The sequence below is a fragment of the Ipomoea nil genome, unplaced genomic scaffold, assembly GCF_001879475.1.
Source record: "Ipomoea nil cultivar Tokyo-kokei standard unplaced genomic scaffold, Asagao_1.1 scaffold2701, whole genome shotgun sequence".
NCBI lineage: Eukaryota > Viridiplantae > Streptophyta > Magnoliopsida > Solanales > Convolvulaceae > Ipomoea > Ipomoea nil.
The window spans coordinates 2,258,850-2,273,027 of record NW_017619129.1 but is presented as its reverse complement, the minus strand read 5'-3'; the positions used below and the strand labels follow the sequence as shown (position 1 = coordinate 2,273,027).

At 32.3% G+C, this 14,178-nt stretch overlaps 2 protein-coding genes across 2 annotated transcripts; both read right to left on the bottom strand.

Moving 5' to 3' along the window:
- Positions 1-3,028: 3,028 nt before the first annotated feature.
- Positions 3,029-6,380, bottom strand: LOC109155363 (the record flags this gene model as incomplete). The annotated part of the gene is made up of 3 exons (XM_019303047.1): positions 5,984-6,380; positions 4,669-5,886; positions 3,029-4,584 (listed from the first exon to the last, which is right to left on the bottom strand). Coding segments are annotated over exons 1-3 (3,171 nt in total), but the record flags the coding sequence as incomplete, so codon positions are not given.
- A 70-nt stretch (positions 6,381-6,450) lies between these two features.
- On the bottom strand, positions 6,451-10,883 carry LOC109155362. The gene is made up of 8 exons (XM_019303046.1): positions 10,820-10,883; positions 9,362-9,499; positions 9,008-9,145; positions 8,512-8,649; positions 7,678-7,902; positions 7,506-7,574; positions 6,994-7,435; positions 6,451-6,913 (listed from the first exon to the last, which is right to left on the bottom strand). The coding sequence occupies exons 1-8, from the start codon at positions 10,881-10,883 to the stop codon at positions 6,451-6,453; spliced, it is 1,677 nt and encodes a 558-aa protein (XP_019158591.1).
- Between the last annotated feature and the right edge of the window lie 3,295 nt (positions 10,884-14,178).

Here is a 14,178-nt window from a genome sequence, read left to right as displayed (position 1 = left end):
AAATAATCATAAATTCTTTTTTGAAAGCAAAATAACCCTAAATTATTCGAACTCATATTTTTAGGTTAATATTTAATATTTTAGTATTAAATATTAAAGTATTAAATAGTTTATAATTATCAAGTTTTAAAATATTTAAAAATTTTAAACAAATTATTAAAAAAAATACACCGGCGCCTAAGCGCCCCCGAGCGCACAAGGCGTCTAGTGATTTTTTCGAGCATGAAAAGAATTAGTAACTAAAGGTATAATCATTACAAATAAATAAAAGATTGAAAAGTTTAATTAGAGTATTAATGGCGTAAGATATATATGATCAAAAAAAATTAAATGTGCAATCATTAAATCACAATATAAAAATAATTTAGATGGAAAAAAGAAATAAAAATTTTAGGGGTATTATAGTACTTTCTTTATATATATAGTAATAGGATAGGATGTGTAAGTTTTTTTTTTTTTTTTTTCAACTTCAAATGAGAACTATATGTACAAATTTTAACTTTTAGGACTCATGTTAGAAGGTCTAAAATTGAGTTTTTTTTTTTTTTTTTTTTTTTTTTTTTTTTTTTTTTTTTTTTTTTTTTTTAAATCCTTGCTAGCATTAGGATACTTGTCCTTTGATTAACTTGATTGAGTTAGGATTTTTGGTTTGAATTGAGATTAATTTTAGAATAAGTATTTTAATGATTAGTAATGTTATCTTTGATATAAAAGTCAATAAATAATAGGATTTTGTGTGTCCAAATTAGAGATACCTCATCAAGGGAACTCTTCTAAGTTCTTTCTTTCTTCTATTTCTTCTCTTCTTTTTTTTTTTTTTTTTTTTTTTTTTGAAAGAAAATGAACTTAAATTATAAAAAGTCAGAACTACATGAAGGATGGGGGAGATGATCCCCATTCCTTACGGTGTGAAGAGTAAAGCATTCATTCTTGATGATCCCCATTCCTTACGGTCAGTGAAGAGTAAAGCATTCACTCTTCCAAAGGCCCGACAGAGCATTTGGGAGGTTGTAAATCATGGTGACTCAGCTGAACATGAACCACAGAGGCTAGACCGGTGCTCACTGCGCACAAGGAGCCCCCCTCACTTTGAGAGGTTGCTCCCTGGTCATTCTTCCAAAGTTTCACCTCTATGACCAGTTGAGCTACCCATGCGGGCAGAGTAAAACATTCATAGCTAGAAGACAAGTTGCTTTATTCGCGGACCGTTTAGCAAATACCCAAAGCTAACACTACTAAAGTCATTAGCTAGAACTCTAATGTCATTCAAGATCAGGTCGAAGGAGGTACAACATTTCAGAATTTGTAATCCCCTCAACAACAAGCAAATTAAAGCGTTAGATTCGATCTGGACTGTGTCCACGGTGATGAATTTGAGCCACTTTAGAGTGTCTCGAACTCCCAGCTAACTTAGCTTGATAGAACCCATTGAACTTGATTTGAAATGCAACAATAAAAGGAGCCTGTTGAATCCCTTAACAGCATACCTCATTGATGAATTAAGGGAAAAAGTACAAATAAGCCATTGAACTATTTGGGGATAACAATTAAGTCACCGAACTCGAATAAGCTTCAAATTAGTCCATGAACCTGCAAAAAAAGTGCAATTAGCATTTTTAGTAGGTTACCAATAAGTTTGTGATGATTAGGATGTCATGTGTATTTTTTATTTTTTTAGTTTATTATTATTATTATCCTACTAAGAATTTGAGGAAAAAAAAAAACTAAATTAGTGTAGTTTTTAATTCAAAAAATTATATATATATATATATATATATATATATATATATATATATATATATATATATATATATATATTTATTTATTTATTTATTTATTTATTTTTTATTTATTTATTTATTTGTATTTATTTATTTTTAAATATAGTAATTATCCCGGGACGGGGCAGGGAGTGGTATCCCCCTCCCCATTTCCGTTCTCCGAAATTTGTTTTCATCCATGTTCCCGTCGGAAACGAGACAAATTACCATCCCTATTTAGCACCTATTCATTCCATTAAATATAACTAAATAAATATAAATAAATAAATTTAAATTAATTAATTAATAAATAAATAAATAAATAAATATATATATATATATATATATATATATATATATATATATATATATATATATATATATATATATATAAAATTTAAATTAAAACTTGTGTTTTTAATTTTTTAAACTAAAAACTACACTAATTTAGTTTTTTTTTTTTTTTTGATCAAATGCTTAAGTAGGATAATAATAATAATAAACTAATAAATAAAAATTACACATGGCATCCTAATTATCACAAACTTGTTGGTAACCTATTAATTAAAACTTGTTTGTAACTTACTAAAAATGCTAATTGCACATTTTTTGTAGGTTCATGGATTAATTTGGAGCTTATTCGAGTTTGATGGCTTAATTGCTATCCCCCAAATAGTTCAATGGCCTATTTGTACCTTTTCCCATGAATTAATCAATATCATTATAAGTTAATAAAGAGCTCACACAAACTCTTCTAAGTTCTAAGTCTAGCAACTCTCATATGATCATCGATGAGCACACTTGAAATTTTCAGTGGAGGAGTTTGTGTGAGCTCTTTATTAACTTATAACTAGTAGGTGCACCCGCGCGATGCGCGGCTATATATATATATTATGATATATATACAGTATAATATAATTAGATGAAAAAATATATAGTTTGAATTCGTAATAGTATGATATATATACAGTATAGAATATAGTTATTAGACCTTTAAAAATGTGAAATGAAAAGTAGTGATTTTATTCGACATTGATGAAAATAGTAGTTTTATTATACATTAAGAGACTCTACCTATATAGTACATAAAATATGACGTATAATATAATAAGAATAAGAAACCTAATAAGAAACGTATTATTGAAACAAATTGTTAATTGTTATTATACATTATTGAAAACTTCTTTGTACACAACATTTTTAGTCGTACTAAGACATGGTACACTTTCTCCGCAAATCAAAATTTTCAAACCCCTGGGGTTACTAACTCTTGAAACAGCTACGTATAGTTGTCCATGGTTAAAGACCGGTTTTTTCAACAACAACCCAACTTTAGCAAGCGTTTGTCCTTGACTTTTGTTGATTGTCATGACATAGGATATCATCAAGGGAAATTGCTTTCGTTGAAATTTGAAAGGCAATCTAGGATCTGACGGTGTAAGAGACATCCTAGGAATCAATACTTTGGTTCCTGCATTTGTACCGCACATGATTTGGCCTTCCAACACATGGTCAGCCAACCTTGTAACAATCAACCTTGTACCGTTGCATAATCCTAATGTGTGATCAATATTTCGCAACAGCATAACAGGTGATCCAACTTTCAATGTCAACGCATGATTTGGGACTCCAGAACATCTCAATGCATTCAAGAATTCCGGAGTGTGCAAATCCGCTAACATGTCCACATTGGCATCTGACTTACACACAGAATCACAACTCAGGTATGTCTTACTCTCAGCGGGATTATGGTCATTCATGTATTGGTTAACGGCATCTACCACATCCAATGTTGGAGATAAAATTGCACTATGATTAAGATATGACAAATCGACAAGTCCCAGTCGGAAATTGGGGAAAGTGCTATCAACAATTGTAGCAATAGGGTCATCTTCGCACTTTAACAACAAATCTTCTGGAATAGTAATCTCTGACTCCCCATCCAGTTGACACCCAATCATTCCGTCACCTATATTAGCTATCCATTTAGCAAATTCCTCGATCTCCTTGCACTCGGATTCTGATTGAACACTTTTCAAGCGTAGATTCTTAGTCAGCCTCAAGACTTTACAGGATTGCCATAGATAGGATGAACTAATGCTCGCACGAACTATATCCGGTCTAGTACCCTTGGGAATGACTGGTAAAATTTGCCTGAAATCGCCACCCAAAACAACTGTTTTGCCACCGAATGTCATATCAGAACTCCTTGGATTTACGAAGCGCATCAAATCCCGCATAGTTCGATCCAAAGCTTCAAAGCAGAATTTATGCATCATTGGGGCTTCGTCCCATATTATCAGCTTTGTTTGCACAAGAAGTTCCGCCAGTTCACTGCCGTTCCTTATGTTGCACGTGGAATCTTCATTAACAGATATCAGTATAGCAAATCTGGAATGCGCCGTACGACCACCAGGTAATAACAGCGAAGCTATGCCGCTAGAAGCAACATTTAAAACTATTTGACTCTTAGACCTTAATGCGGAAGAAAGTGCTCGCCACAAGAAAGTCTTACCTGTCCCTCCATAACCAGATACGAAGAATAACCCACCTTGCTGGCAATCGACGTCAGTTAACACTTCATTGTATATTGCCCTTTGTTCGTCTGTTAACTGCCTTACCAATTCGTGATTCTCTTTCTCTTGTTCTCCCCGATCGTATGATAATTCTTCTTGAATCAACCTATTTGCAATAATGTTTAACGCACCAAAATTGGCCGTTGGCATCTCAGGATAGTTCTTCAAACTCTTACCATGATTAGATAATAGCTTTTCAATCTGAACTAAAGCAAAGTTCATTTTCTGCGAATCGGTCAACACAAACTCTGCATACATATATATAAACATTTGTTGTTATAGCTCAAATACATTAAATTTGACTTAATATTCTTTTAAAAATGTACGATTACCTCTGTTCTGCAGTTGTGTACGGATATTGAATTGGGCATCGTCTGATAGATGTTGCCAAACGGCGTGCCAAACTATTTCCGGTTTTCCCATGCAACTGCTCATTAGTAATGTCACAAACAATCTCCTCAATTGTTCCGCTGACGCCCAATGACTGGCTTCATCTATTGCATCAACATATTCGTTGTCATCATCAACTAAACCTCTTGCATAACACGCATCTCGGAATGAGTCATATTGTACTCCATTTACAGTCCTAATATCTTCGTAACTTTTAGGGCCGCGGACTTTGTTGAGCAAACACCTCAAATAGAAGATTTCACCAGTAGCTGGCGGGACATAGAATATACGTCCTATGGAGAACCCTTTCTTTCGTGGCTGCCATTTTCTAAGGTCTTTCTTCCAAACGAATCTTGTTGGCATCTCAACATAAGTAAGCTCTCTGGCACCGGGGTATGTTTTATTAGCTTCAAACCATTCTAAAAACATGCTCTGTGCTATCGTAGGTCTATTCACAATGTTCTCAACCGCATCATCATCTGCAAATATCACACTCTGTTGATTAGGTAGGTGAAAGCTTAACCTCTCTACCGAAGGCGCACGAAGTTGTATATCAAAACCAAACAGACGCCAGACCGCTTCACACGGGGATATGTACCTACAGTCATAGTACATATTTATCTCATCTACTGCTTTGCCATTCTCGTCATCATTGCCTGTTTTGTAAAATTCGGCTGTTACTCGATCATGACCCTTGTTAACATACTTGAACAGGTACTTGATTGACCTTGATTGGTTGCACCACTCGACATTTATATGAGCCTTGTACTTGAGCAATAAATATCTATTGTGCGGTACCACATACCTGTTGTCCAAGGTGATACCGTTCTTTGTAACTACACTGCCATTGTCTCTCCTTCTATATACCGGGTAACCATCGTCATCAAACGTAGAACTATCAACAAATCTCTTAGGAAAATGTTTAGAGCATCGCGCATTTACCATGCATGGAGAATTTGTCCTCGCTTTTCCACATGGACCATGCATCATAAATTCCTCTACCGCTTGGTAATACTCAGCATCTTTCTTTTCATCCGGAATCTCTGCGGAAATTATGTTGTCTAGAGTGAGAACTTGCCTAACTTCTTTACTTTTCTCCAGAAAAAGTAATATATGAGCATGCAGAAGACCTCGCTTTTGAAACTCAATTGTATATATGACTGTAACAACATACAAATAAACATAATAAGGTTAAGCAATTACCTAAAATTTATTTAGATAAATTGATTTAAAATAAAAAAAAAAACAAAATATTACCTCCAGCCACAGGGCCAAATAGTTGATTCTTTCGACAGTCAGCTATCAAAGCATCCAACTTAATCTTGAATAAGCGGCAAATTATTTCCGGCCGGTCTTCTGGCTTCAACCTTTGATCTTTTAAAAAGCGTTGCACTTCAGGCCACTTCGGATTGCATGTAAAAGTTATAAATAAATCTGGGTATCCAATCCATCTACATATTGCCATTGCATCTTGGTAGTTTTGTATCATGTATCTAGCACCACCCGTAAAACTCGAAGGTAGTATTATTCTACGACCTTGTGCTGCAGGACTTATTTCACCCCTCGTCAAAGCATCAGTCAATCCACTATAACTCTCACACCTTAGGCTTTTTTGGTGTGTCCTTATATAAATTAGTCTTCCAGACTCAACCATTGTGTAGCCATCTACAACGAACTGTTGGAACAACCGTTTGGCAAATAATATGGTACTCGGAGCTGACTGTCTAGATTGTATGCGGTAGCAAAAAAAACTCCCTGGGGCTAATCCTCTGTCTACCACCAGAAGAGCGCCTGCCTACTACGTCGGCGAATGCAATGTCCTCCCGATAACCATCTTCGCCATATGGAAACAAAATAGGGTATTGCAGTGGTAAGTATGAAGGATTTAATTCAGTAATCCTCTGTAGGTGGCCACCCTTCGATTGAACAATAATATCACGCTCTCCAATACTTGTATCCAGATCTCCAACAATTAAAGCTGCTACTTCAGAAACTTGAGGCAGATTATATGTCCTCGCATCTCTAGTTCGTTTTCCCAACAACTTTATTTTTACTTCGGCGCATGGATTAATATCCAACTCAGACATAGCCATGCGAAAAGACTTAACCAAGACATTATTTTCATCCAGGTCTTTCTGAATGACATTCACTATTTCTACATGAATGTCATCTTGGTCACCACTACCCCTACAACAACATATACTTGGAATTGATATTTATTTAGATAAAAAATAGTATTTAATGTGTAATTACGGAAACTTCTTTACCTCACAGCATTTATACGGTTGTTCCTTTCATTTGCCGTGTCGTATATGTATAACTGGGCAAAATGAGGTTCTTTGCCTTGTTCTGGAAGTAAAGTGCCCATTAGGTGGTAGTTTTGACCACTTAATCGAAAAATTGGAGGTGCTCCCCCCTTGTTCACGTTCTTGTCAACTTTTCCACCCATGGATGTGAAGTAGAACATGTTGTTGTAGGTCCTAATGTTGTGTAAAAACTCTTTTGATATTTCGTCATTGCCGAAAAAGAGATCAAATATACCTTTTGGTGGCAACTTATTATCCGGCAATTTGATCTTCCCATTGTTGCAACACAACATAAACAGTTGCGATGCTTTTGTTGACAAATTCTTCTTCCTTTCTTCAAACCAAAACAGAGCCCCACAATGGACGCACTGATTCGTTGCATCACCAAAATCGCAGTATTGACCTGAAACCAAATATATACAAATTTAAATACTGATTTATATTTCAGGCACGTATAAAACAAACATACATACCATGTTGTGGACCAGAGGATGTCCCAATTTCCGAGGTCTGCCTAACAGCGTTACCCGATATATTTGCATCTAAAATTAAAAAACATTTAAAAATTATTTTTAATATTGAAAGAGTGACCATATGTAATTTACTTATATTTGTTTGAAACACCACAGGGGACTATTTTTTTACCATCTATGTTCTGATTTGGGACATCGCTCATTGTATTGTTACTTTCATCTTCAAAGGCAGGTAGCAAGTCTCTGGTTGTTACATGGTCTTCGACAATTGCATATTTATCTAATGGTTTACGAATTGCCAATTCATCTTGTGTTATCGTCGAACCCGGATTTTGTTTATCTACAATAAAAAATTTCTGGCAATTGCTTGGACCTATTTGTGTATTGCACTGCCGTACTGTACACATACATAATATTAGACAAATTTAAAGAATAACAATATTTAAAGTGACAATTAATTGAGACCACTACATTTTATGGGACTATAAAAAAATAAGTTGGTAGCACGTACTAACATAAAAAGGATAGAATTCTTAATATTATAAATTAAATACACTTAACATTATAACTTATGCTACCCTAGAATATGAAATAGTAATTTAACTGTATAAGTATTATTATATTTTATTGGAAAAATCACATGATAGACCATGGTCCACAATAATGTGTGCACCATAAATAGGAATAAAAGTGAAAAAGTGTATTTCAGCAAAAAATTGATATTAGAAATTGATATTATCAAATAAATCATATATCAGCAAAAAATTAGTGAAATTACAATTCCACACATACTTATATGTACCATGAGTTACATTATAATTAAATTACACATAACAAAAGAAATATAACTATTTGAACAAAAAATTAGAAATTGATATTATCAAATAAATCATATATCAGGCAAAAATTAGTGAAGTTACAATTCCACACATACTTATATGTACCATGAGTTACATTATAATTAAATTCACAAAGAGTCTATAGCAATTCAGCTTAGGGCATTTACCGGTAGTGATGTTACTCAATGGTGTGATATTTTCAGACAAACATCCTCGCTGGGGATTAGTGTAAGGAGTAGCTGTCGTCCGTTGGTCTTGATCTTGAGCAGCATTATTCGTAAAAGATGAGCAACCGAAATGATTTGCTGTGATTGAAAATATACCATTAAATTAAGAACTAATTCCAATAATTATAACTCGAAACAATTAAGTACACATAACATAAATAATTTTACAATTGCACAACTTTAATACGTAATCGAATAGAATTATGTAGACGATGGTCCACATTCTAACTTAAATACAATTCAAATCTAAAAGTATATATCATTAAGTACAATGTAATCAATTAATTACACCTAATCAATTAATTAGAAATTGATATTAAACATAAATTACATTACAATTACAACATTTAATTTGACAAACAGCTTCGAACAATTAACAGTATAAGGACATTTAAATTAACAATTAATGTATATCAATTCATATATTGGGATTTACCATTACTGATGTTACTGAATGGTGTGATATCTGGGGACAAACCACATCCCAACGGATTTTGGGTTCGATTATTTGGCGTATGTTGCTCTTTCCCTTGACCAGCATTAGTCATTAATGATGATTTGCAAAAATTATTTGCTGTGAGGAAAAAAGAATCAATTAAAAGACGATAAAAACAACAGTAAGTACAACAATTGACATTTTTAAAATTAATCACACCTAATGCTATTCATTACGCTAGCCTATAAGTGTAAATTGTAATTGTTTTAAATAAGGTTTACATAATAAGTAGACCAATAAAAAGGTTTTTTAAATTCACAATGATGCTATATCAATTGAACTTAGTTGATTTACCGTTAGTCATGTTACTCAAGGGTGTGATGTTTTGCGACAAACACCCTCCTAGAGGAATGCGGGAAGGATTTCTTGCCGGAGGCTGTTGTTTTCCTTGAGCAGAATTATTCCTTGATGATGAGTTGCCCAATTCATTTTCTGCGAATTAGAATAGAACATTAAAATAAATAATAATCCAAATAATTAAAAATCCTAAAAATGAATTACACATAACACAACTAACAGTACATAATTAATTTCAAATTGTTCAAGATTTACCTAACAATTATTTACAAATTAGTGATTGTGCCACTAAACACACCTAACGGATAATCTAATTGTGATATATATATATATATATATATATATATATATATATATATATATATATAACCTGAAATTGTAATGGCTATATAGTAACACTAATTTTATTTGACAAACTCTTAAGTATAACATTGTCCACAATAAATACCATTACAATTGTTAAGATTATATATCTAATTAATTACACATAACAATTCAAAATTAAATATATAAATAAATAACTATATACATATCTATATATTTATTTATTAATTTATATGTATAAACTATTTAAATATATATATTTTCTGTATATATATAATTTGCCGCACATAATATATATATATATATATATATATATATATATATATATATATATATATATATATATATTAATTATTATTGTTTTTCCGGTCGGAATATTGAGAGAAGAGGAAGGAGGCTGATAAGCCTTCTCCTTCGCTTGACCTCTCCTTCTCTCATGTCTGAACCGCTCTGTTCTTCAGCAATTCCAAACAATCTTCCTATATTTCTCTGTCAAGCCTAAATCTAGATCAGTCCTAAGTCGTAATCTCCGATTCAACTGTTCTTATTGAACATTATTTCCGGAGAAATTGTAGTCGGGTCTCGCTTAGCATCGATCCGATTTTCAATACACAATCCCGATCTTTCCTTTCTGTGAAAGATCATAGTGTTCAACAACGGTAAATGGTGGCAATCGCGTTTCAGTGAAGCTAATTCTCCAATTATAAGGTTAGTATGCTTTAAATCTACACAAAATTTGTTTAGGGTTTCGTACTTTTCATTGTTCTTTGTTCTAAAATTGATCTACATTTCTGGATCTACGCATGCATATCGACAATTTATAGTCCAATTTATTGATTTCAGATTTGTATGATTCATAGCCATTAGTGTTCTAAACCGTATTCTTTTTAGAAATTGCTCTAAAAACACCAAATAGAAATTACTCTTAACTGTTTAACAATCATTTTCAAAATGGTATAGCTATATTATTATTCACACAAACCCTAACCTTTTTTCGACTTTATCATGTTGTTTTTCATGAACATACTGGAATTTTTTGAGGAGACGGAGAGCATAAACAGAATCGCACAGGAAGATGATGCTATAATGAAGCTTAATTTGAAGTATTAAAAAGATAAGTTTCGAACTTACCTTTATTTTCATCACTTGGTTTCCTTTTGATGCCTATAATTGTTGATTTAGTGATTTTCCTCATTGCTCTGTCTATTGTTTTTACTTGAAAATGTAGATGTGATTTGTCTATTTTACTGGGGTATGAAACTGGCAGGTTGTGTTGGTAGTTAGATGGGGCATCCTTGTTTAGATGGGTTCATTGTAGTTTATTTTACTTTTGCCTTAATTTTGAAAATAGGATTGGAACTGAAGAGTTTTCTCTTAATAGTAATGATAGCTGCCCATCAATTCTATTTAATGTTTAGGCAATGTGTTTCTTTTCCTAAGAATGATTAACTAATACTTAACAGGACAATAATTCTCTTGCCTTGGCAGTGTATGGCAGTGTATTCACTTCTATGTTATGGCAATTAAAATATAGTTTCAGTTTTTTAGTTAACCGAACAATGTTAATTAATTTACAACTCTGGAATTGCAATGCTGTTATCTAATTTCTTTCAAAATGTGGCTGCCAATTTATTCAATGTATGTGTTGTTATTATTTATTCTGGACAGAAATACTAACCTTGTTTATTTTTTTCTTTTTAGAGCTACTGAAGAGCAGCCAGCAGAAAAGAATCACTATGGCCTGATCAGAAAATAAGTTAAGACTCTATCTTGATTTGGCTTAGTTTAGATGACTTTGCACTGTTATAGTTTCACAGTTTGTAAGTCTGTTGTAAGAACATTGAACACATACATTAATTATTTGATTCTACTTATGAAATATTATGAACACATTCTAACAATTTTAAATTTTTGGGGTATTTTTTTTAGAATGGAATAGTCCAAGGCTTGTGACACATTGAAATGCAGCAAGCTGAAAAGAACCAAGCAATCAAAGACCACTAAAAGCATTATGGTTATATCAGGGCCGGTCCTATCAATTTATAGGCCCCGGGGCAAAGTAAAAACAAGGGCCCTTAATATATATATATATATATATATATATATATATATATATATATATATATATAATATATATAATATAAATAGTTGCACTCGGGTGCGAACGGCTTGCCCAGGCGCGAAATAGGAATGGATTCTGTTCGTCTACGTGTCCAGATCTAATGGATGAGAAACACTGATTTTTTTAAAAAACGCGGTGGTATTTTCGTAAATAATTGAACATTGAAGTGCAAGTAAAATGTATTACAAGTGCATGTAAAATGTATTATAGGTGCAAGTAAAAATTTACACTGAGCATCAATACTTAGTTGCACTTATAGTTCTAACTAGTTGTACCTATAGTTCTAAGTAGTTGCACACATAGGTATAAGTAGTTGCATCTAGGTGTATGAATGTTTGCGAGTGGTTTTCAGGAGTATTACTACCCGCTGAACTCAGATCAATGAATGTTAACAAGACAAAATTACATGCACTTATAGGTGAAAGTAGGTGCACATATAGTTATAAGTAGTTGCACCTATAGTTATAAATAGTTGCACATATAGTTATAAGCACACCCAGGTGCATGAATGGTTGCGGAAAGTGAAATGCTAACAAGGCAAAATTACATGCACTTATAGGTGAAAATAGGTGCACTTATAAGAGATTTTACTTGCACTTCGATGTTCAATTATTTACGAAAATGCCACCGCGTTTTTTTTAAGTTATTAGATCTGGACACGTGTCACGCGCTGATTCGTTCGCATTTCCTTCCTGGGCACTTATTCGCACCTGAGTGCGTCCCTATATATATATATATATATATATATATATATATATATATATATATATATATATATTTCAAAAGATTGTGTTAATTGAAAATAATTCAAGGATAACTTTGAATTTTTATCGACATATAATTTTTTAAGACTAATCATGGAGTAGTGCTCATTCAAACTTTGGGCCCCTATATGGCTACATGAAGTTTAATTATAAATTAATTTAATATTCTCTAATATATACGGAGTATCTATTACTTGAATTATTATATTAAATGATTGTAATGGTTAAGTGGATTTAATGTTAAATAATAATTTTGAAATTGTGGCTTCAAATCTATGCTCATGTAAGAAATTTTTTTTTCTCTTATCTTTATCAAAAATTAAAAATCCAAGTTAAGGGGCCCCTTTCATCAATGGGCCCTGGGCGGGTGCCCATGTTGCCCGCCCCTCTGAGCCGGCCCTGGGTCATATAAGCAAATAGGTTAAGACTTTATTTTTATTTGTCTGTCTTTAGATTAGTTTGTATGCATATACTTGCATAGTTTGTAACTTTGTTCACTTTACTTTGTAAATATTCTGAACACAGATTCTAACAATTTTTTTTTTTTTGTTATTCTTTTTAGAATTAAATAATTCAAGCTTTGAAGAAATTGAAGAGCATCCGTCAGAAAAAAAACCAATCAATCAAAGACCACTAAAAGCAATATGGTGATATAAGCAAATAGGTTAAAACTTCCTCTTTACTTGACTGTAGTTAGATTAGTTTGTATGCATATACTGCATAGTTTGTAAGTCTGTTCACTTTAATTTGTAACGCAATACTTTTCCATTACTGGTTTTTACTTTGCTGCATTGTTTTTTTCTATATAAGTATACAATTCTGTAATGTTAGCACAGTAATGTTAATAACTTTTTTTTTTGGCTCTTTGGTCAAAACTGGTATAACTATTTTGTATATATCATAAATATACTTTAATTGTGTTTTATTGCAAGCAACAACTTTGGTTTTTAATATTACACACATTCAGTAAGATGTCCTTGTTCAATAAATGGTCCTCGACTATCGAACAACTTCATATATTTTTAATTGTAGTGTTTTGATATCTTGACTTTGGTGCATTATTTTATTCTATATAAGCATATAAGTGACCTTTGTGTATGATAAACTTTTTTTTTGTTAAGCAGATTCTCATTTATTAGTGAACACAGTAATTTAAATTCGCTTTTTTTACTCTTTGCTTAAGACTGGTATAATGTTCTTGTATGTATCATAAGAGTCTTTAATTTGTTTTTATTGAAGAAACAACTTTATTTTATTAATAATACAAACCTCGAAAACTGTCTTTGTTCTCCAAATGGTCCTCGAGTATCGACAATGTTAATCTATTTTTATTTGTATGCTATTTGACCTTTGTATTTGTTAAATTATTTTATTCTATATTGCTATAAAAGTCAGATATGTTTAGGATCAAAACATTTTTCAGTTTAAAGGATTGTTGGTTTTTTGTTTTGTTAAAACAGTAATGTAAACTGATAAAAAAACTCTTCTTTAGTTGCTGTTATCCAATTTCTTTTTAAAATGTCTAGAAACATTGATGATTCCAGCTTGAACATCTATTGATTTCGAGAAGGATGCAAACAGAGTAAAAGGAAGATTGTGCAAAT

What these genes read in the sequence shown, in the direction of transcription:
- LOC109155362 (XM_019303046.1), bottom strand. Translation starts at nt 10,883, where the DNA reads ATGAGGAAAATCACTAAATCAACAATTATAGGCATCAAAAGGAAACCA. An exon ending in CTTGAGTAACATGACTAACG is followed by an intron (nt 9,146 to 9,361) that starts GTAAATCAACTA and finishes TTTTCCTCACAG; the next exon opens with CAAATAATTTTTGCAAATCA. An exon ending in ATTGAGTAACATCACTACCG is followed by an intron (nt 7,903 to 8,511) that starts GTAAATGCCCTA and finishes GTATGTGTACAG; the next exon opens with TACGGCAGTGCAATACACAA.